Source organism: Oncorhynchus kisutch, linkage group LG3, assembly GCF_002021735.2.
Source record: "Oncorhynchus kisutch isolate 150728-3 linkage group LG3, Okis_V2, whole genome shotgun sequence".
In the NCBI taxonomy this organism is placed as follows: domain Eukaryota; kingdom Metazoa; phylum Chordata; class Actinopteri; order Salmoniformes; family Salmonidae; genus Oncorhynchus; species Oncorhynchus kisutch.
Genome location: NC_034176.2, coordinates 54,390,603 through 54,414,727, shown reverse-complemented (window position 1 = coordinate 54,414,727; position 24,125 = coordinate 54,390,603). Strand labels below are relative to the sequence as shown.

General features: G+C 41.9%; 1 protein-coding gene across 1 annotated transcript in view; it reads left to right on the top strand.

Annotated features, from left to right (window-relative positions):
- The window catches only part of LOC109884892 (neuron navigator 2), a 136,951-nt gene that overhangs the window by 59,797 nt on the left and 53,029 nt on the right, over nt 1–24,125 (top strand). Inside the window, 4 exon segments of the mRNA XM_031808290.1 lie at nt 198–306; nt 1,117–1,320; nt 1,322–1,522; nt 13,191–13,313. Coding sequence (XP_031664150.1) covers nt 198–306; nt 1,117–1,320; nt 1,322–1,522; nt 13,191–13,313 — 637 coding nt within the window.

Sequence of the window (24,125 nt, the reverse complement as noted above, 5' to 3'; positions counted from 1 at the left end):
TGACTCTGACTGTAGCTTAACAGCGCGTCTTCTATATTAGCGGGTTAGGGTCCGGTGTGAGCCTCAGATTTGGACTTTATATAGTCTGGTGGTTGCTGATGGGTTATTAGCAATAGCGGGCGGGTGTGGGTGAACTGACAGTTGATCCGCGCAACGCTAGTGCCTATGTACTCAGGTACAATGTTTGTTCCGTATAGAAGAAGATCCAGAGACACGGCGGCTGCGGACTGTTAAAAACATTGCAGACCTCCGCCAGAACCTGGAAGAGACCATGTCCAGTCTACGGGGGAGTCAGATCACACACAGGTATGAACCTCCGGCAAATGAGAATGGACAATGTCCAGCCAAGTAGCCAAACAGATGCCAGTTTCAATTCCACATTCTATTTCTGTCCACTGACATCCGTTAAGACATGAAAGACACAACTCCTAGAGAGAGAGACCACAATAGTGATCACAATAAAGCTATTCTTAGCAAATGATCCATAACACTTTCTCTTGTGAAAAAAAAATCCCAAAAGCAGGCTGTTAATGTAGACGGTAAAGTGAGTTAGCACGTCTGTTTTAAATAGCGGTCGTGTTATTAATGGGTGGTCCACCCAGGACAAAGGTCTAATTTTGAAACCGGTTTAACTGGGACGTGACTGCCACCTAGTGGCCATGTAGCGCCACTAATAACTCACGAGTCTGACACTGGGGATGTGTCCCGGCCTCCAGGGTTGCCAGATAGAAATAGAATAAAGGACGAAGTTGGATGAACTTTTGCGGTTTGAGGCTTGTCTGTCTGATGCTCTATTCTAGTGTGTATGTAATGGAGGGCTTGTTCTCCAAAACCCACTAGACTGTGTCCTGTGTCTGGTTCTTTCAGCATGATCTATCTACCCCCTGTATGAGAGTGTCAGTGTCTTTGAACCAGTAGTGGCTGGATGGAGCGGTGGTTTTGTCTTTGGATTTTGATTCAAGTTCCTGACCCAGTCTCTCTCCCTGCGGCTTGCTCTCTCCTTTTCGTACAGTTAGAGAGGTCTTACCCACTGTCTAGTCCAGTTCAATGCTGCTGAGCTAATGTCTAGCCTTACGCTCAGTCTTTTTCCCCGCTTCTCCCCCCTCCCTCCCCCAGCACCTTGGAGACGACCTTTGATAGCAACGTCACCACGGAGGTCAGCGGTGGCAGCGGCGGCGGGAGTGGGCGGAGCATCCTCAGCCTGACTTCCTCCCGGCCCTCCCTGTCGTCGTGGCGACTGGGCCAGTCCAGCCCCCGCCTGCAGGCGGGGGACGCACCCTCCACGGGGAACGGCTACGGGGGTCGTGCCTCGGGAGGAGGAGGAGGGCAGGGGGGGCCGCTACCTGTACCCTGGCCCCCTGCGGAGACAGCTGGCGGGGCGGGGAGGTGCCCTCAGTATGGATCTGGGGGGGAGAGGGGAGGATATTGACCTGGAGGGCATCGCCATGGAGGTGACGGGCTACATGAGTGACGGGGATGTGCTGAGCAAGAACGCAGCGCGCCCTGATGATGTCACCAGTGGGTGAGTAATTCTGAGAGAACTAGCATATGATGACAGGGTAAAAAAGAAAAAACATTGTATTTTGCAAATTGCAACTCATCCCTTTTGGGGCTGGTTTGGTTGGTTTTGCACACTTTCTCATAGGTTTGGGAATCAATCTATTGTAAGTGGCTGCCATGTCACAAGAGGGCACCACTGTATTTGTAATCTCCCCCAAGTGTAAAAATGTGAACATGGTACAGCCGACAGTAATGTGGCATGAAGGGAAAAATACAGTTGTTCTTGTTGTTGTGAGAGGGCTTGTTGTGAGAAGACATTCTGTAATCGCTTTTTGAGATGGTATACAGTGCATTCGGAAAGTATTCAGACTCCTTGACTTTTTCCACATTTTGTTACGTTACAGCCTTATTCAAAAATGTATGAAATAGTTTTTTCCCCCTCATCAACATACACTCAACACTCCATATTGACAAAGCACAACGGGTTTAATTTTTTTTGTGCACATTTTATAAATAAAATAAAACTGAAATATCACATTTACATAAGTATGCAGACTCTTTACTCTGTACTTTGTTGAAGCATCTTTGGCAGCGATTACAGCCTTGAGTCTTCTTGGCACACCTGTATTTGGGGAGTTTCTGCCATTCTTCTCTGCAGATCCTCTCAAGCTCTGTCAGGTTGGATGGGGATTGTCACTGCACAGCTATTTTCAGGTCTCTCCAGAGATGTTCGATCGGGTTCAAGTCCGGGCTCTGGTTGGGCCACTCAAGGACATTCAGAGACTTGTCCCGAAGCCACTCCTGCGTTGTCTTGGCTGTGTGCTTAGGGTGTTCTTGTTGGAAGGTGAACCTTCGCCCCGGTCTGAGGTCCTGAGTGCTCTGGAGCAGGTTTTCATCAAGGATCTTTCTGTACTTTGCTCCATTCATCTTTCCCTCGATCCTGACTAGTCTCCCAGTCCCTGCTGCTGAAAATCATCCCCACAGCATGATGCTGCCAGCACAATTCTTCACCGTAGGGATGGTGCAAGGTTTGCTCCAGACGTGATGCTTGGCATTCAGGCCAAAGAGTTGAATCTTGGTTTCATCAGGCCAGAGAATCTTGTTTCTCATGATCTGAAAGTCCTTTAGGTGCCTTTTGGCAAACTCCAAGCGAGCTGTCATATGCCTTTTAATGAAGAGTGGCTTCCGTCTTGCCACTCTACCATAAAGGCCTGATTGGTGGAGTGCTGCAGAGATGGTTGTCCTTCTGGAAGGTTCTCCCATATCCACAGAGGAACTCTGGAGCTCTGGCAGAGTGACCATCGGGTTCTTGGTCACCTCCCTGACCAAGGCCCTTCTCCCCCAATTGCTCAGTTTGGCCGGGCGGCCAGCTCTATGAAGAGTCTTGGTGGTTCCAAACTTCTTCCATTTAAGAATGATGGAGGCCACTGTGTTCTTGGGGACCTTCAATGCTGCAAAAATGTTTTTGGTATCCAATCCCCAGATCTGTGCCTCGACACAATCCTGTGTCGGGGCTCTACGGACAATTCCTTCAACCTCATGGCTTGGTTTTTGCTCTGACATTCACTGTCAACTGTGGGACCTTATATAGACAGGTGTGTGCCTTTCCAAATCATGTCCAATCAATTGAATTTACCGCAGGTGGACTCCAGTCAAGTTGTAGAAACATCTCAAAGGTGATCAATGGAAACAGGATGCACCTGAGCTCAATTTTGAGTCTCATAGCAAAGGGTCTGAATACTTATGTAAATAAGGTTTTCAGTTTTCTATTTTTAGTAAATTTGCAAAAATTTCGAAAAACCTGTTTTCACGCTTTGTCATTATGGGGTATTTTGTGTAGATTGGTGAGGGAAAAAAACAATTTAATCAATTTTAGAATAAGGCTGTAATGTAACAAAAATGTGAAAAGGGGGAAGGGATCTGAATACTTTCCGAATGCATTGTATGTCCTTTGGGGACCAGGACCCGTATCCACAAATCGTCTCAGATTAGGAGTGCTGGTCTAGGATCAGGTATTGCCTGTCCATATAATTGTATTCTCATTATTGATCTGAAGAGCAAAACAGATTCTAGATCAGCACTCCTACTCTGAGACGCTTCATGAACATGGGCCCAGATCAGATGCTAACTGTATGAAGCTTCGCTCTGTGAGTTCAATCCAGTAGAGTTGAACCTCATAACCTGTTTGTTTTCTAGTCAGTGCCCATGTTGAAGTCAGGGTCCATGTTGTAACAGGCCCCCTGCATACCTTGGCTGTCATACTCTGCAATTTAAACCAATGCTGTCATTATTATCATATGAATTTACACACTGGGAGCCAACTCTGCTGTGGATGCCAGAATCAGGAGAGTGAACGGCCAAAATGAGAGCGTGAGACTAAGACACAAGGCAGCAGACTATGTATGCATTTTTGAATGCAGCTTCGTGGGGCAACAGAAAGATATGTACTAGATAAAAAGGGACCTATGAGTAGCTAAGAACGGATATCTGAATACTGTATAGTCAAACATCAAAAAGACATCAAGAGGAAGGAAAATAGCCTTCTTTAGATCACATAATTCAAGGGATTCCAAAGTTTTTTGGTCCTCGACCCGACACAGACACGACCCCACCATGTATAAAAAATACATAAAAAAATTGAATAAAAAGATGATGGAATCGAAGGTTGTATGAACCAAAAAAGCGGCAAGTTTCTCTCGCTCCATTTCACTTCCGCAGAGTCACCTGCTCTGAAAGGGGTGGGGTTAAGCGCTCCCCCTGACACATTCAGATAACCTATTTCAAACCATGCACAGACACATGCACACACACACACACATTTGATTTAGTGGATCATGAAATAATTTTGACAAAATTAATGCATTATGGTTTTAAGGAGGTAGCATTGAATTGGGTACAGTCATATCTAACTGACAGGAAACAGTCCACCTATATCAATGGTTAATTTTCTTCCCCTAATGTGTTAAACTATGGTATACCGCAGGGCAGCTGCCTTGGGCCACTACTTTATTTAATATATACCAACGACCTTCCCTATGCCTTGGTTGAAACTCAATCTACTATATTTGCAGATGATACTACAATTTATGCAGCAAGACAATCGGTTCAACAGGTACAGCAGGCTTTACAAGGAGATTTGGAGAATATCAGGAAGTGGGTTTGCCAAAACAAACTTGTTTTAAACACCAAGAAAACCAAAGTTATGTTGGTCTGTTCAACTAGGAAAACGCCAAAACAGCATGGGATACAATTAAGTATGGGAGGAGTACAAATTGAAGAAGTGGCAGAAATTAAACTATTGGGAGTGCAGCTAGACAACTGCTTATCATGGTCGTCTCAAATAACTAATCTATGTAAAAAAATATATATATATTAAAACAGCATGCATAATCAGAAGGATAGCTAAATATTTACCAGGAAAAATTCTAAGGCAAATAACACAAGCATTAATTGAGAGTCAGGTGAACCACTGTTCTGTGGTCTGGGGAAATGCATCATCAAGTGAAGTTAGGAGGCTGCAGAATGCACAGAACAAAGCAGCAAGGATTGTTTTAAGGTCGGAGATATGGTTCTTCTCTTGTCATCATACGCAATGTTCTTGGTTGGTCATCAATCAACAAGATAATTGAAAAAAACATGCTTATCTTATTTTATAATATACATAATTTAAAACGGCCAAGTTCTATTCACAACGGTATTCAGTTGGTAAGAGACAGACATTCCGTAAATACTAGGAATAGATTGTCCACCATCTATGCGTTATCCAGACAGAAAAGAGAAATAGACAAAAGAACCTTTCGATTTAGAGCAATACAGAAATTGAATAAATTAACTGAGCAAACTAGAAACCTTTCAATAAAAATGTAAACATTATTTTAAAACAATTTAAATATAGTATATAGAAATGTTGTGGGACTATAGTAGATGAAGAATCAATCTTTTTTAGATTGAGTATTTATTGGGTCATTGTGTTAGTATGTTATGTGTGTTTGTAATAGTGTGTTATATGTGAAAGTGTGTTTGTATTATAAATTGTAATTGAATGTTTAAGGACTCTTGGAAGATTAGTCCAAATGGGGATTAAAGAGATTCAAATCAAATCAAAATCAAAACACACACACCTGGGCAGGTGAGTGCTATGAAGGCCCCAACCATTCCCCTGCTAGTGCAGTATGATCTCCTACATCTATACTTAGGGATTGGGTGGGACGCCAGCCAAAGCCGTAGTGCCTTAGTGTAGAGAGATGAGTGATCAAGTGCTGTACAGAGTTTAGATCCGGTATCATGTTCTGTACCACTAGCCTGGCCATGTGAGAGAATTATGATGATATAAAGGAAACACACAAAGGCTCTGAGGATGAACTATAGGCACAGGAGTGCGTGTGTGTGTGTGGTCCCAGCCTCGGCCTCGGAACAGGGTGATTGATGGTAGAAATGAGCCCTTATTCAAGTGACCAGATTACGCCTGTAGCCTGGGGGATTGTGTGTGTGTGTGTGTGTGTGTGTGTGTGTGTGTGGTAATATGGTGGAGCCTCCCTGTGTCTTAACCATTTAAAACAGACACTGATAGCTTCGTCTCCTCCCCTGGCCTTGAATGGTTAACCACCAATGCTAGGTTGCGTTAGCAGCTAACTGATTAAAGCACGTGTTATAGGTTTGACCATAGAGGATGAGTTGGGAGTGGGATTCCACGCCCACCTACAGAGTAGTCATTATCTGTGCAAGTGGCAAGGTCACAAACACGGCCTTTTCAACTCTCCAATGTAGACTCTTAAGTCCGCATTGCTGCTCAATAGCCTCATCCTTTATATGTATGGACATGAAAATCAATAGAAGAAGATTGAGGCTCTTCCACCTAAAACCAAGCCTGGGCACCAATATGGATTCACACATATCTCAGCCTGAGCTATAGTGGCTATTACTTTAGCAAGAAAAATAATAAAGATATGAATATTACTGAGCCGGAGTACGTGAGGACTCACACCACTGTTTCATGATCAGATTCAACTAGAAATAAACAAAGTTATTCAATGCTGTGGAGGTGCAGTTTAAAGTTATTTACCCGAGAGAGTCAATAAACGCAGCAGCCTCTTCAGGTGTGTAGAGCTTTTTAGGTAATCCGTTGACCATAATCTTCAATGTGGCCGGGTACAACAGTGCGTAGTCCATCTTCATTCTCCTGAGTCGAGCCTTCGCCTCATCAAACGCTTTGCGTCTTCGTACAACCGCTGTGGAATAATCATTGAAGAATGAGACCTTTGGACCTTTATGTTGACTACCATCAGAGCCGATGTTTCTAGCCGCATCCATGACGCGCTGCTTTTCGGTGAAGTTGTGGAACTTTATAACCACCGGCCGTGGGCGCTGATTGGGACCGGGTATCGGTGCTTGAGAGCGATGGGCTCTGTCCAGCTTCACACGACCAGCCTTAGTGTCCATTTGTAGGTAGCCAGGGATCCATTCCTCAAAGAATTTTACTGAACGTGTCCTTTCAGAATTTTCCGGGAGTCCCACAACACGAATATTGCATCTGCGTCCTCGATTATCCAAGTCGTCAATGTGCTCCGCCATTTCGCGCACCTGTTTCTCAAGTGCTTTTATCTTAGCGTCCATAGATGTAGTTAAAGTTTCCACTGCAGCAATTCTTCCTTCCGCTTCAACAACACGTTTCACAACGCTCTGTATTTCAGCTGAATGGCCTGCTATTGCTTCCAAGACCGTTCTTATCTTAGCATCAATCACTTTAGTAATGTTATCAGTCATCTTTTGAATCATCAGGTCCATTGTGCCTGGATCCGCAATGGTGTTAGCTTCGCTAACGTTAGCTAGCTCCTCATGCACATCCACAGGGGTGGTGGTTTTGGTCGACTTCTTAGTAGTTCTATTGGGCATGTTGTCTGAGATTTTTGCGAAATAGTCGTCAAGACTCATTATATGGTAACTTATTTAGCCAATTCTACCACTTTTTCAAGCTAGGAGATTAATGTAAGAATATACATTTACGAATGCCACGAGAGCTCGCTGAAACACCGTGTTCTCTCTACGGCGCCATTTTGTCCCCCCCCCCAAACACGGCCTTTTAATAAAATGTATCTTCTTAAATCAGATTTTAAACCTAACCTTTTGCCTAACCTTGAATTAAGACCAGAAAAATCCAAAATGTTGTTTTCATAAATGTTTACGATATAGCCAGTTTTGTCACTTGCCCATCTAGTTGGACTTACAGGTCGACTTACATTTGTCCTTCGTTATCTCATATTCCAGTTGTTTAAAGGTGTTTTTATAATATATTATATTCATGTGGAGGAGTAAAAAAAAAATGATATACCAATTTTTTTGAATTGGTTGAAAGTGAGAGGTTAGCACCTGGTGGTGAAACAGCTATGAAGACCGGAGGTGTTTTGATCCTCGGTTCATGCTGTGGCTTCTAACCTGGGCATGTGAAGTGTGTCTGATGTCGTGCTTTTAGTGAAGTGCTTTCTGGAAGCACCGGACACGACAACGTGATGTATGAGCCTTCTGATCACTCTGCATGAGAATGAAGTACCTCAGCCAGCACTGTACACCCACCCCCACCCCTCCCCCTCTCTTAGCCTTTCGGCTTCTCTGGCCCCTGGAGATACCGCTCTGACTGGCTTGGGGGTGTGGTGTTCTCTTTGGACCCCTCCTCTTCTAAACCTTACCCCCTCCCCTCTTCACCTCTATCCACCTGGTGCTCTTTAGCAAGCAGACAGCCAGGCAGAGGCAGAGCCTTCAGTGAGTGGGAGCATGAGGAGTTAACAGAAGAAGCCCGCATACCAACACTGAGCACCCACCGAGGGACACACACTAGAAGCACACATACGGCATATTCACAGATACTTAGACACGCGAGAGACATACTTATGCACACACTTAGGTCTAAGTGTATAGACATTACACACACACACACACAAGACAAATAAGGCAGAGTATATGTATGCCACACACACACACATTCTTATCTGAACGCTTCATTCTGATTTTTATCGAGGGGGGGGGGGGGTCTTAACTCACCTGGACACGTTTGTTTGAGGTTGGACACCCGTCATTAAAGATGTGCGAGGCGAAAAGGTAGGTCCCAATGGTGGGTGAACCAGAAAGTGATATCTGGTGTTTTTTTTAACCAATCCAGTTGTCTTATCTGTTTTTAGATGAGTGGGGATAAAGGTGTGTGTGTGTGTGTGTGTGTGTGTGTGTGTGACTCTGAGATGCCGTCCTGAGTTGCTGAGCATGTAGCACCTCGACGTTGCCATTACCTGTTTTTTAGTGAGAGTGGCACTTCTGCTGTCGCCAGTTGCAGAGTTAGGGTCTATTTATTGTCCCACTGGGTGGGAACTCTGGGCGTGAACTGGAAAGCCCTCACACACAACAAATGGGTCCTTTTTGGTTTAGGCATCGGGAATTCCTTTCCGGAATTGAGTTAATTTAAATACAATTTGAGCCGAACCCCGGTCAGTAGCCGTATAACATGAGAGGTGAAGCTCAAATGTTTGCGCCAATGTCGCCGATTAGCTTTCTGCAGTAAAGTCCATAGATACCAGGTTATTCTAGAGATGTTTATGGAATGACAAAATGCTTCTGAGCGGACATACTGTACGAGAGTAGGAGACAACGCCCCTGTGTGGCTGTTATTAGATTGAACCACTTCCTATGGGAGTTATTGGTGTACGAAGTAAGAGACCTGGCCAATTACAGTATCGTCGTCATCCTCCGCCTTCTTGTTCACCTGTTCCCCTCATACAGTGTCTCACCTCTGTGTGTCTCTGAAAAGGGCAAAGGGGACAGGTGGCTTGGAAGAGACTGGTATAATGAGCGGTTGTAGATATGTGATAGAGAGTTTGTAGATATGTTATAGAGAGGTTGTAGAGAAGGTATAGAGAAGTTGTAGAGAGCTTGTAGATATGTGATAGAGGTTGTAGATATGTGATAGAGAGGTTGTAGATATGTGATAGAGAGATTGTATATATGTTATAGAGAGGTTGTAGAGAAGGTGTAGAGAAGTTGTAGAGAGGTTATAGAGAGGTTGTAGATATGTGATAGAGAGGTTGTAGATATGTTATAGAGAGGTTGTAGATATGTTATAGAGAGGTTGTAGAGAAGTTGTAGATATGTGATAGAGGTTGTAGATATGTGATAGAGAGGTTGTAGATATGTGATAGAGAGGTTGTAGATATGTGATAGAGAGGTTGTAGATATGTGATGGAGAGGTTGAAGAGAGGTTGTAGATATGTGATAGAGGTTGTAGATATGTGATAGAGGTTGTAGATATGTGATAGAGGTTGTAGATATGTGATAGAGGTTGTAGATATGTGATAGAGAGGTTGTAGATATGTGATAGAGAGGTTGTAGATATGTGATAGAGAGGTTGTAGATATGTGATAGAGAGGTTGTAGATATGTGATAGAGAGGTTGTAGATATGTGATAGAGAGGTTGTAGATATGTGATAGAGGTTGTAGATATGTGATAGAGAGGTTGTAGATATGTGATAGAGAGGTTGTAGATATGTGATAGAGAGTTTGTAGATATGTTATAGAGAGGTTGTAGAGAAGGTATAGAGAAGTTGTAGAGAGCTTGTAGATATGTGATAGAGAGGTTGTAGATATGTGATAGAGAGGTTGTAGATATGTGATAGAGAGATTGTATATATGTTATAGAGAGGTTATAGAGAGGTTGTAGATATGTGATAGAGAGGTTGTAGATATGTTATAGAGAGGTTGTAGATATGTTATAGAGAGGTTGTAGATATGTTATAGAGAGGTTGTAGATATGTTATAGAGAGGTTGTAGAGAAGTTGTAGATATGAGATAGAGAGGTTGTAGATATGTGATGGAGAGGTTGTAGATATGTGATAGAGGTTGTAGATATGTGATAGAGGTTGTAGATATGTGATAGAGGTTGTAGATATGTGATAGAGGTTGTAGATATGTGATAGAGGTTGTAGATATGTGATAGAGGTTGTAGATATGTGATAGAGGTTGTAGATATGTGATAGAGAGGTTGTAGATATGTGATAGAGAGGTTGTAGATATGTGATAGAGAGGTTGTAGATATGTGATAGAGAGGTTGTAGATATGTGATAGAGAGGTTGTAGATATGTGATAGAGAGGTTGTAGATATGTGATAGAGAGGTTGTAGATATGTGATAGAGAGGTTGTAGATATGTGATAGAGAGGTTGTAGATATGTGATAGAGAGGTTGTAGATATGTGATAGAGAGGTTGAAGATATGTGATAGAGGTTGTAGATATGTGATAGAGAGGTTGTAGAGAAGTTGTAGATATGTGATAGAGGTTGTAGATATGTGATAGAGGTTGTAGATATGTGATAGAGGTTGTAGATATGTGATAGAGGTTGTAGATATGTGATAGAGGTTGTAGATATGTGATAGAGGTTGTAGATATGTGATAGAGGTTGTAGATATGTGATAGAGGTTGTAGATATGTGATAGAGGTTGTAGATATGTGATAGAGGTTGTAGATATGTGATAGAGGTTGTAGATATGTGATAGAGGTTGTAGATATGTGATAGAGGTTGTAGATATGTGATAGAGGTTGTAGATATGTGATAGAGGTTGTAGATATGTGATAGAGGTTGTAGATATGTGATAGAGAGGTTGAAGAGAAGTTGTAGGTTGTAGATATGTGATAGAGAGGTTGAAGAGAAGTTGTAGATATGTGATAGAGAGGTTGAAGAGAAGTTGTAGATATGTGATAGAGAGCTTGTAGAAAGGTCGTACAAAAAACAAGAGCGTTAAGTGTTCAGGGCAGTGTGTTGATAGAGCCTTTACTGGGACGTTGACAATGCAACTCTGTGCGTTATTCTGTGTCTTTGCTCCTTCTGCAGTTTGTGTCTTCACCATACACGATATGAAAACAATGGCCTGTCTATGCACAGGCAAAGGGCTATTTTTCACACCACATTGGTTGGTTCAGTTCCTATGAGTCTCCTTAGGATTGGTTATTTTTATTGATGTATTTATTTTACCTTTATTTAACTAGGCAAGTCAGTTAATGACAATATTTTCAATGACGGCCTAGGAACAGTGGGTTAAACTGCCTTGTTCAGGGGCAGAACGACAGATTTGTACCTTGTCAGCTCTGGGATTTGAACTTGCAACTTTTCAGTTACTAGTCCAACACTCTAACCACTAGGCTACGTTGCTCTGACTCCCTGGTATTGTACAGTTAGTATATGTACTGTATGTGTACAGTCAGTGGTTGTGTGGAAGGTTTAGTGTCGTACCTACACGGAGTTTACCAAACATTAGGAACACCTTCCTAATATTGAGTTGCAACCCCTCCAACAGCCACAATTCATCGGGGCGTGGACTCAACGGGGGTGTCGAAAGCGTTCCACATGGATGCTGGCCCATGTTGACACCGGTGCGTCCCACTGTTGTGTCAAGTTGGCTGGATGTCCTTTGGGTGGCGGAGCATTGTTGATACACACGGGAAACTGTTGAGCGGGAAAAACCCAGCAGAGTTGTGATCTGTTAGATATTACTGCACTGTTGGCGCTAGGATCACAAGCTTAGTGAAGCAGGACTTATGTTATAAGTTACTAAAATGAAAGGCCGGTTAGTTGCCTAAAATGGCCTGCTATTTTCTGTATTTTGACAATAACCACACTGAATCGTTATTCAAATGACAAAAAAGTGACTAAGATTTGATTATATTTGAGTCAAAATGACTAAAACGAGACTGAAAGCAGAAAAAAAAAAGAGTGCCAAAATGAATACTGCACCGGGAAAAACATCTAGGGACTGTAGGGGAAGTACTGGTCTAGCTGCACTGGTGTCTGCGTTTTGTGTGTGTGTCTTTGTTCTTCTGTGAATGTGCACAGAGCCCCGGTGGTGTGGAGTTAGTGCCCGGTCCAGTCGGCCAGCAGCCATTTCATCCTGATTGATGAGACGGGTGCCTGGGACGGACAAACAAGATGGATGTCCTTTCCTCTCCTTGTTGATTTTATTTCGAACAGGAAGGAACGTCCGTCTCGTTTGTCCAGCCCAGAAAGGGATGGAGTTGTTGGCTTTCTCTGGGGTGTTAGACCAAGGGTTGGTCCATGCTCTGTTTCTGTTACGGTTTTCTAGGTGTGAAGGAGAGTCGGACCAAACTGCAGGTTGTAGATTGCGATCCATGTTTAATGAACAACGTACAACACGAATAAACACAAACACTACAAAACAAAGAACGTAACGAAAACCGAAACAGCCTATACTGGTGCAAACTAACATAGAGGACACTAAGGACAATCACCCACGACAAACTCAAAGAATATGGCTGCCTAAATATGGTTTCCAATCAGAGACAACGATAAACACCTGCCTCTGATTGAGAACCACTCCAGACAGCCATAGACTTTGCTAGATAACCCTACTAGCTACAATCCCAATACATACACACCAAAACCCCAAGACAAAACACACCACAATACAAAAACCCCATGCCACACCCTGGCCTGACTCAATACATGAAGAAAAACACAAAATACTTAGACCAGGGCGTGACAGTTTCCTTCTTCCCGGCTTGAAAGCTGACATGATCAACTGTATTCCGTCAAAAGGGATGTGAAACTAATTGTTGTGTTATTTTTAAAAAAATGTTTACGTGAGCTTAGACTTGGAAACCTTGCGTTATCTAATGTTGACCCTTGCCCTTTTCTGTTCTCAGCTACATGACAGACGGCGGTCTGAGTCTGTACACGCGGCGACTCAACCGTCTACCTGACGGCATGGCGGCAGTACGAGAGACCATCCAACGCAACACCTCCACGGGCCAGGGAGACGCTGACAGGTAGGACACGACACACATGCAGGCACACACACAGACCATTTCCCTGCATCATTGGGAGATGTCCTTTACATTGGGTCAAATTACAAAATGGTTGAATTTGTGACCTTGTAACCTTGAAAATAGATAAAGAGAGAGAGAGAGAGAGAGAGAGAGAGAGGAGAGAGAGAGAGAGAGAGAGAGAGAGAGAGAGAGAGAGAGAGAGAGAGAGAGAGAGAGAGAGAGAGAGAGAGAGAGAGAGAGAGAGAGAGAGAGAGAGAGAGAGAGAGAGAGAGAGAGAGAGAGAGAGAGAGAGAGAGAGAGAGAGAGAGAGAGAGAGAGAGAGAGAGAGAGAGAGAGAGAGAGAGAGAGAGAGAGAGAGAGAGAGAGAGAGAGAGAGAGAGAGAGAGAGAGAGAGAGAGAGAGAGAGAGAGAGAGAGAGAGAGAGAGAGAGAGAGAGAGAGAGAGAGAGAGAGAGAGAGAGAGAGAGAGAGAGAGAGAGAGAGAGAGAGAGAGAGAGAGAGAGAGAGAGAGAGAGAGAGAGATAATAATTGACAGCGGGAAATGGATGGAGGCATTACACTATTAAGATAGAGTGTGTGTGGGGGGGGGGGGGGGGGGGTGAGAGACCGAAAAGGGCTCCTGTATGAAGGAGTCGAACCCCATTGATGTTGTTTCTTTGTTGGGTTGGTAAAGCTAAGTAAGACTGCAGCTAATAACTCCTCTTCATCTGCAGGTGTGAGTGATTTCCTGTTCTTCCATCGTTTGACCTCTCTTTCCCCTCCTTCTCTCACGCCATGCCCTCACCTCTTCTCCTCTCCTCCCTCACCTCCTTAACCCCCAGAGGTGAGGGATGAAAGCGTCCAGTCTCTCTCCTCTTCTCACCATGCACTGGCCCATCTTGACCTTTTGACCTTGCCTCGCTACCACCCTGCTCATATCTTTCTCACCTCTGCCCTTCACCTTTCATTAAGGTCTTAGAGAAACCCCTGAAAGGTGTGTGTGTGAGAAAGCTTTTTCATATTGGTTGTTGATGTCAGAGACAGACAGAGACAGAGACAGAGACACTCAACCACATTTGAAGACCTATAACCAGACCTATGGGTCACCTAGAACCCCAGCTATAGATTCATCATGAGGCAGGCGGTGAAGAACAAACACCATTGTGACTACAACTCATATTTACTTGTATTTATTTCCCTTTTGTACTTTAACAATTTGCATATCGTTACAACACTGTAGTAAACACAGAAGTAAATCAACAACAGAAGAAAATACGCCTTCTGGAGTTGCCCGAGTCCTGACATTACAGTCCTGTGTATTTATAGTATGACATAGAATCAGTAGTGTAAAACGGTGTAGTGTTTATTTTTTACTTTAATCAGGGATGTTATTTTGTTAATAGTGTATTAATACTTGTGCCAGTAGTCTTTCTCTGTTGGTAGTCCCGACTGATCTTCAAAGAGCGTTCCACTCCTTTCTGGGGAAAAAAATGCAGAGAGATGGAGGGTTGGGGGAAGGAAAGGAGGGAGGGGGTAGGGGCTACATATGGAGAAGCCCCCCCCCCCCCCCTGAAGGAATGTCTGATAAATGCGGTTACTGGTTTTTGGTTTGCATTAATTGGGAGAGATGGAAAGTGGTGGATAACTGCGTTAGCATAATATAGCAGGGCTGAAGTGGCTTCAGGGTAAAGTGCGTGTGTGTGTGTGGTGCGCGGGGGGGGGCCGCGGGGTGTCAAATGAGATCAGTCTAATTTAATAGATGACTGGGGGGTTAATGGAGCTGATTTGGGCAGATGGGGAGTTGGATTTGACACCTGAGCATCTTACTATGCCTAGTGTGTGTGTGTTTGTGTCTGCATGTGGCAGCCTGCTTGTGTGTGTGGGTGTGTGCGCGTGTGGGTGTAGTTGCAGTGTAAGTTTCACGAGCCCTGACAGAGAGTCCGCATCAGCTCCTTAGTTGGCCGCTCTGTAACGGGCTGTGGTAGACCACTGGATTGGAGACCTATAAAACAGATCAGCTTTTAACGTCTTAATGATGCTGCTATGAATACCAGCGTCTTTGTCTGCCGTTAGGGCCCAGTCAGCGATAGGGTTGGGGGTTTGGGTGTCAAATATCACCATGGCAATGGGATAAAAGCCTTGTGACCTCTGGCTAAGGGGTCAAGAGCTTCAAAGTGTCATAGTGCACAGGGGGGGTTGGAAAATTCTCCTAAAGACAGGAGATTCTGACTCAAGAACTAGAGTATTTACTGCAGTGGACTCCCACCCTGGTTCTGGAGAGCTACAGATGTGCAGGCTTTTGTTTCAGCCCAGCACTAACACGAATGATTCAAACTCGTCAAGGCACTGATGAATGCTGTCGTTGTCGACGTGAATCCGGTGTTTCATTGCTGAGTTGGAGCAAAAGCCGGTATATTCTGTAGCTCGCCAGGACAGTGACGGTTTTTGTGAGAATATGATTTTGTATTGTGATTCCTGATAAAGGAACAACAACACCTTAAATCAGAAGGCGACGAAGGGATAGTCACTACAACTGCCACTGTTTTGACTCTCAAAATGTATGCAAATAATAGCCACTGTCGTCACCAAAGACTCCCTTTTAGTTACGGGACAACACAGACCCGTAGCGACAACAGACTGAGAGTGTCAGGTCGGAGGAATGTATTTGTGTCTTTCCGCTCTCATTTCATTTCACGGCCAGAGAATGAGGAAGTAACGCGACTGTGACAATCCGTCCTCTGATTTCAATTCCTTTTGTCCAACCAGACAAAGAGACACTCTTTTCTGCAGTGTGTATGTGTGTGACACTCTTTTCTGTGGTGTGTGTGTGTGTGTGTGCAGCCTAAGGAGTTACAGTATTTACAGCACCCTCTCAACACCCCAGCCCCCTGAAGCCCACAGCAACCCCAATGCCCATTTCCGTACCTGTCTGGACTTGACTAGGCCTCTCGGGCAATTGAGAAGTAGGGAGGTTCTCTGGTAAAGGTTACACCTGGCAGTAAAACGGATGGACAGAATCGCTTCCTCTCTCTTTCTCTCTCCCTCGTTCTCTCTTCCTCTCTTTTCGCTCTCCTTAGAGGAATCTTCGTTCCCCCTTTTGCTCTCCCTCCCCTTTCCTCTGTCTCTCCCTCCTTTTTCCTCTCTCTCTCCCTCCTCTTTCCTCTCTCTCCCTCTTCTTTCCTCTGTCTCTCCCTCCTCTTTCCTCGCTCTCCCTCCTCTTTCCTCATCTCTCCCTCCTCTTTCCTCTGTCTCTCCCTCCTCTTTCCTCTGTCTCTCCCTCCTCTTTCCTCTCTCTCCCTCCTCTTTCCTCTGTCTCTCCCTCCTCTTTCCTCGCTCTCCCTCCTCTTTCCTCGTCTCTCCCTCCTCTTTCCTCGTCTCTCCCTCCTCTTTCCTCTGTCTCTCTTTCCTCTGTCTCTCCCTCCTCTTTTCCCTCTCTCTCTCTCTCTCTCTCTCTCTCGTGTGTGGTGTCTGTTTCCCTCCTCTTTCCTCTGTCTCTCCCTCCTCTTTCCTTGGTCTCTCCCTCCTCTTTCCTCGGTCTCTCCCTCCTCTTTCCTCGGTCTCTCCCTCTTTCCTCGGTCTCTCCCTCTTTCCTCGGTCTTTCCCTCTTTCCTCGGTCTCTCCCTCCTCTTTCATCGGTCTCTCCCTCCTCTTTCCTCGGTCTCTCTTTCCTCTGTCTCTCCCTCTTTCCCCCCTCTCTCTCTCTCTCTCCCTCCTCTTTCCTCTGTCTCTCTTTCCTCTGTCTCTCCCTCCTCTTTCCCCCCTCTCTCTCTCTCTCTCTCTCCCTCCTCTTTCCTCTGTCTCTCTTTCCTCTGTCTCTCCCTCCTCTTTCCTCGTCTCTCCCTCCTCTTTCCTCGGTCTCTCTTTCCTCTGTCTCTCCCTCCTCTTTCCCCCCTCTCTCTCTCTCTCTCTCCCTCCTCTTTCCTCTGTCTCTCTTTCCTCTGTCTCTCCCTCTTTCCCCCCTCTCTCTCTCTCTCTCTCTCCCTCCTCTTTCCTCTGTCTCTCTTTCCTCTGTCTCTCCCTCCTCTTTCCTCTGTCTCTCCCTCCTCTTTCCTCTGTCTCTCCCTCCTCTTTCCTCGGTCTCTCCCTCTTCTTTCCTCACTCTCTCCCTGCTCTTTCCTCTGTCTCTCCTCTCTCTCGTGTGGTGTCTGTTTCCCTCTCTCCAGCGAAGAGGATGCTGTGGTTTTGCTCCGGGCTCTAAACATGTACAATCTTTTCTCCTTTCTCTCCTTCTCTCCTCTTCTTCATTTTATGAACCACCGATCAGGTTTCTCTGATAACCAGGGAGGCCTTTTTGCGTGCTAATACACTGCGTGCGCGTGTGTGTTAAACCCAGTGCCCCCAAATAACATTTCTCTGTCTCGTGCTTAGACTGTTCACGTAACGTCGCAAACTAGGATCAGATCCGATATCAAACCTCCAAAGTATTCCGGGGGTGTTCATTTTGAGAGTCTCATGATTCCGGCAGCACGTGGGCTCTGGTCTGGAATACCAGGAGTGTTTGGATAGTGAGGCAAGAGGAGAAGATGGGTTTGTTACTGGCCTAATGCTATCCCAATGCTATCATCGGTGTGTCTGGGTGTGGGTGTTATCCGTGGTATTTGCACCTGATGGTGCTGCTACTGACAGTTTTCTACATTCTGTGGTTATCTATGGTTGGAGTAGTGAATATCGGACATGGCAAAGTCTGTAGTCAGTGTTTTTGGAAGCACTTACTTTGGTTTGATTGGTTTGATTAGCTTGATTAGTTTGATTGTTTTGATTAGCTTGATTAGTTTGACTAGCTTCATTGGTTTGATTGGTTTGATTGATTGTTTGATTGGTTTGATTAGTTTAATTGTTTGAATGGATTGATTGGTTTTGATTGATTGGTTTAATTGTTTGATTAGTTTGATTGATTTGATTGGTTTGATTAGTTTAATTGGTTTAATGGTTTGATTGGTTTAATGGTTTGATTGGTTTGATTAGTTTAATTTGTTTCATGGTTTGATTGGTTTAATGGTTTGATTGGTTTGATGCTTTGATTGGTTTGATTGGTTTAATTGGTTTCATGGTTTGATTGGTTTAATGGTTTGATTGGTTTGACTGGTTTGATTAGTTTGACTGGTTTGTTTGGTTTAATTAGTTTGACTGGTTTTATTGGTTTGATTAGTTAGACTGGTTTGATTAGTTTGATTGGTTTGATTAGTTTGATTAGTTTGACTGGTTTGACTGGATTGATTCGTTTGATTAGTTTGACTGGTTTGACTGGATTGATTCGTTTGACTGGATTTATTCGTTTGACTGGTTTGATTCGGTTGTTTGGTTTGACTGGATTGATTCGTTTGACTGGTTTGATTGGTTTTATTTGTTTGATTCGTTTGACTGGTTTGACTGGATTGATTCATTTGACTGGTTTGATTAGTTTGATTTGTTTGATTGGTTTGATTGATTTGATTAGTTTGACTGGTTTGATTCGTTTGATTCGTTTGACTGGATTGATTTGTTTGACTGGTTTGATTCGTTTGATTAGTTTGACTGGATTGATTCGTTTGAATAGTTTGACTGGATTGATTCGTTTGATTAGTTTGACTGGTTTGACTGGATTGATTCGTTTGACTGGATTTATTCGTTTGACTGGTTTGATTCGGTTGTTTGGTTTGACTGGTTTGATTGGTTTTATTTGTTTGATTCGTTTGACTGGTTTGACTGGTTTGATTGGTTTTATTTGTTTGATTCGTTTGACTGGTTTGACTGGATTGATTCGTTTGACTGGTTTGATTATTTTAATTGGTTTGACCGGTTTGATTGGTTTGATTGATTTGATTAGTTTGACTGGTTTGATTCGTTTGTCTGGTTTGATTCATTTGATTGGTTTGACTGGTTTGATTCGTTGGACTGGTTTGATTAGTTTGACTGCTTTGGTTTTGTTTGACTGGTTTGACTGGTTTGACTGGATTGATTCATTTGACTGGTTTGATTAGTTTGATTGGTTTGATTGATTTGATTAGTTTGACTGGTTTGATTCGTTTGTCTGGTTTGATTCGTTTGACTGGATTGATTTGTTTGACTGGTTTGATTCGTTTGATTAGTTTGACTGGATTGATTCGTTTGAATAGTTTGACTGTATTGATTCGTTTGACTAGTTTGACTGGATTGATTCGTTTGACTGGATTTATTCGTTTGACTGGTTTGATTAGTTTGATTGGTTTGATTGATTTGATTAGTTTGACTGGTTTGATTCGTTTGTCTGGTTTGATTCGTTTGACTGGATTGATTTGTTTGACTGGTTTGATTCGTTTGATTAGTTTGACTGGATTGATTCGTTTGAATAGTTTGACTGTATTGATTCGTTTGACTAGTTTGACTGGATTGATTCGTTTGACTGGATTTATTCGTTTGACTGGTTTGATTCGGTTGTTTGGTTTGACTGGTTTGATTAGTTTGATTGGTTTGACTGGTTTGATTGGTTTGATTAGTTTGACTGGATTGATTCGTTTGAATAGTTTGACTGGATTGATTCGTTTGATTAGTTTGACTGGTTTGACTGGATTGATTCGTTTGACTGGATTTATTCGTTTGACTGGTTTGATTCGGTTGTTTGGTTTGACTGGTTTGATTGGTTTTATTTGTTTGATTCGTTTGACTGGTTTGACTGGATTGATTCGTTTGACTGGTTTGATTATTTTAATTGGTTTGACCGGTTTGATTGGTTTGATTGATTTGATTAGTTTGACTGGTTTGATTCGTTTGTCTGGTTTGATTCGTTTGACTGGTTTGATTCATTTGATTGGTTTGACTGGTTTGATTCGTTGGACTGGTTTGATTAGTTTGACTGCTTTGGTTTTGTTTGACTGGTTTGATTAGTTTGATTGGTTTGATTAGTTTGACTGGTTTGATTGGTTTTATTTGTTTGATTCGTTTGACTGGTTTGACTGGATTGATTGGTTTGACTGGTTTGATTAGTTTGATTGGTTTGATTAGTTTGATTGGTTTTATTTGTTTGATTCGTTTGACTGGTTTGACTGGATTGATTGGTTTGATTAGTTTGACTGGTTTGAATCGTTTGACTGGTTTGAATCGTTTGAATCGTTTGACTGGTTTGAATCGTTTGACTGGTTTGATTCGTTTGATTGGTTTGACTGGTTTGATTGGTTTGATTAGTGTGACTGGTTTGATTAGTTTGTCTGGTTTGATTAGTTTGACTGGTTTGATTAGTTTGATTGGTTTGATTAGTTTGACTGGTTTGATTGGTTTGACTGGTTTGATTGGTTTTATTTATTTGATTGGTTTGATTAGTTTGACTGGATTGATTAGTTTGACTGGTTTGACTGGTTTGATTAGTTTGACTGGTTTGATTAGTTTGACTGGTTTGATTAGTTTGACTGGTTTGATTAGTTTGACTGGTTTGATTGGTTTGACTGGTTTGACTGGTTTGATTAGTTTGACTGCTTTGGTTTCGTTTGAATAGTTTGACTGGTTTGATTAGTTTGACTGGTTTGATTGGTTTGACTGGTTTGATTCGTTTGATTAGTTTGACTGGTTTGATTCGTTTGTGGTTTGACTGGTTTGATTAGTTTGACTGCTTTGGTTTCGTTTGAATAGTTTGACTGGTTTGATTAGTTTGACTGGTTTGATTGGTTTGACTGGTTTGATTCGTTTGATTAGTTTGACTGGTTTGATTCGTTTGTGGTTTGATTGGTTTGATTAGTTTGACTGGTTTGATTCCTTTGACTGGTTTGATTCGTTTGACTGGTTTGATTCGTTTGTCTGGTTTGATTGGTTTGATTGGTTTGATTAGTTTGACTGGTTTGATTGGTTTTGTTTGATTGGTTTGACTGGATTGATTGGTTTGACTGGTTTGATTCGTTTGATTGGTTTGACTGGATTGATTCGTTTGACTGGTTTGACTGGATTGATTCGTTTGACTGGTTTGATTAGTTTGATTTGTTTGATTGGTTTGATTAGTTTAATTGGTTTGATTAGTTTGTCTGGTTTGATTAGTTTGACTGCTTTGGTTTCGTTTGATTAGTTTGACTGCTTTGGTTTCGTTTGATTAGTTTGACTGCTTTGGTTTCGTTTGATTAGTTTGACTGGATTGATTAGTTTGACTGGTTTGATTTGTTTGACTGGATTGATTAGTTTGACTGGTTTGATTAGTTTGATTTGTTTGATTGGTTTGATTAGTTTGACTGGTTTGATACGTTTAATTGTTTGATTGGTTTGATTAGTTTAATTGGTTTGATTAGTTTCTGGTTTGATTAGTTTGACTGCTTTGGTTTCGTTTGATTAGTTTGACTGGTTTGATTAGTTTGACTGCTTTGGTTTCGTTTGATTAGTTTGACTGGTTTGATTAGTTTGATTAGTTTTACTGGTTTGATTGGTTTGATTCGTTTGACTGGTTTGATTCATTTGACTGGTTTGATTCATTTGATTCGTTGGACTGGTTTGATTCGTTGGAGTGGTTTGATTAGTTTAACTGCTTTGGTTTCGTTTGATTAGTTTGACTGGTTTGATTAGTTTGATTAGTTTGACTGGTTTGACTGGTTTGATTAGTTTGACTGGTTTGAATCGTTTGACTGGTTTGATTAGTTTGTGGTTTAATTGGTTTGATTAGTTTGACTGGTTTGATTGGTTTGATTAGTTTGATTGGTTTGATTAGTTTGACTGGTTTGATTCGTTTGTCTGGTTTGATTCGTTTGACTGGTTTGATACGTTTGTCTGGTTTGTCTGGTTTGATTGGTTTGATTGGTTTGATTAGTTTGACTGATTTGATTGGTTTGATTAGTGTGACTGGTTTGATTAGTTTGACTGGTTTGATTAGTTTGACTGGTTTGATTAGTTTGATTGGTTTGACTGGTTTGATTGGTTTTATTTATTTGATTGGTTTGATTAGTTTGATTGGTTTGACTGGTTTGATTCGTTTGACTGGTTTGACTGGATTGATTCGTTTGACTGGTTTGATTAGTTTGACTGGTTTGATTAATTTAATTGGTTTGATTAGTTTGTCTGGTTTGACTGGTTTGATTAGTTTGACTGCTTTGGTTTCGTTTGATTAGTTTGACTGGTTTGATTGGTTTGACTGGTTTGACTGGATTGATTCGTTTGACTGGTTTGATTAGTTTGACTGGTTTGATTAATTTAATTGGTTTGATTAGTTTGTCTGGTTTGACTGGTTTGATTAGTTTGACTGCTTTGGTTTCGTTTGATTAGTTTGACTGGTTTGATTGGTTTGACTGGTTTGACTGGATTGATTCGTTTGACTGGTTTGATTAGTTTGATTTGTTTGATTGGTTTGATTAGTTTAATTGGTTTGATTAGTTTGTCTGGTTTGATTAGTTTGACTGCTTTGGTTTCGTTTGATTAGTTTGACTGCTTTGGTTTCGTTTGATTAGTTTGACTGCTTTGGTTTCGTTTGATTAGTTTGACTGGATTGATTAGTTTGACTGGTTTGATTTGTTTGACTGGATTGATTAGTTTGACTGGTTTGATTAGTTTGATTTGTTTGATTGGTTTGATTAGTTTGACTGGTTTGATACGTTTAATTGTTTGATTGGTTTGATTAGTTTGACTGGTTTGATTAGTTTGACTGGTTTGATTAGTTTGATTGGTTTGACTGGTTTGATTGGTTTTATTTATTTGATTGGTTTGATTAGTTTGATTGGTTTGACTGGTTTGATTCGTTTGACTGGTTTGACTGGATTGATTCGTTTGACTGGTTTGATTAGTTTGACTGGTTTGATTAATTTAATTGGTTTGATTAGTTTGTCTGGTTTGACTGGTTTGATTAGTTCGACTGCTTTGGTTTCGTTTGATTAGTTTGATTAGTTTGACTGGTTTGATTGGTTTGACTGGTTTGATTCGTTTGATTGGTTTGACTGGATTGATTCGTTTGACTGGTTTGATTAGTTTGATTTGTTTGATTGGTTTGATTAGTTTAATTGGTTTGATTAGTTTGTCTGGTTTGATTAGTTTGACTGCTTTGGTTTCGTTTGATTAGTTTGACTGCTTTGGTTTCGTTTGATTAGTTTGACTGCTTTGGTTTCGTTTGATTAGTTTGACTGGATTGATTAGTTTGACTGGTTTGATTTGTTTGACTGGTTGGATTAGTTTGATTGGTTTTATTTATTTGATTGGTTTGATTAGTTTGATTGGTTTGATTGGTTTGACTGGATTGATTTGTTTGATTGGTTTTATTTATTTGATTGGTTTGATTGGTTTGACTGGATTGATTTGTTTGATTGGTTTGATTGGTTTGATTAGTTTGACTGCTTTGATTGGTTTGACTGGTTTGACTGGTTTGATTCGTTTGTCTGGTTTGATTAGTTTGTCTGTTTTGATTGGTTTGATTAGTTTGTGGTTTAATTGGTTTGATTAGTTTGACTGGTTTGATTGGTTTGATTAGTTTGATTGGTTTGATTAGTTTGACTGGTTTGATTCGTTTGTCTGGTTTGTCTGGTTTGATTGGTTTGATTGGTTTGATTAGTTTGACTGATTTGATTGGTTTGATTAGTGTGACTGGTTTGATTAGTTTGACTGGTTTGATAAGTTTGATTGGTTTGATTAGTTTGACTGGTTTGATTGGTTTTATTTATTTGATTGGTTTGATTAGTTTGATTGGTTTGACTGGTTTGATTCGTTTGACTGGTTTGATTAGTTTGATTGGTTTGATTGGTTTTATTTATTTGATTGGTTTGATTAGTTTGACTGGTTTGATTGGTTTTATTTATTTGATTGGTTTGATTAGTTTGATTGGTTTGATTAGTTTGACTGGTTTGATTAGTTTGACTGGTTTGATTAATTTAATTGGTTTGATTAGTTTGTCTGGTTTGACTGGTTTGATTAGTTTGACTGCTTT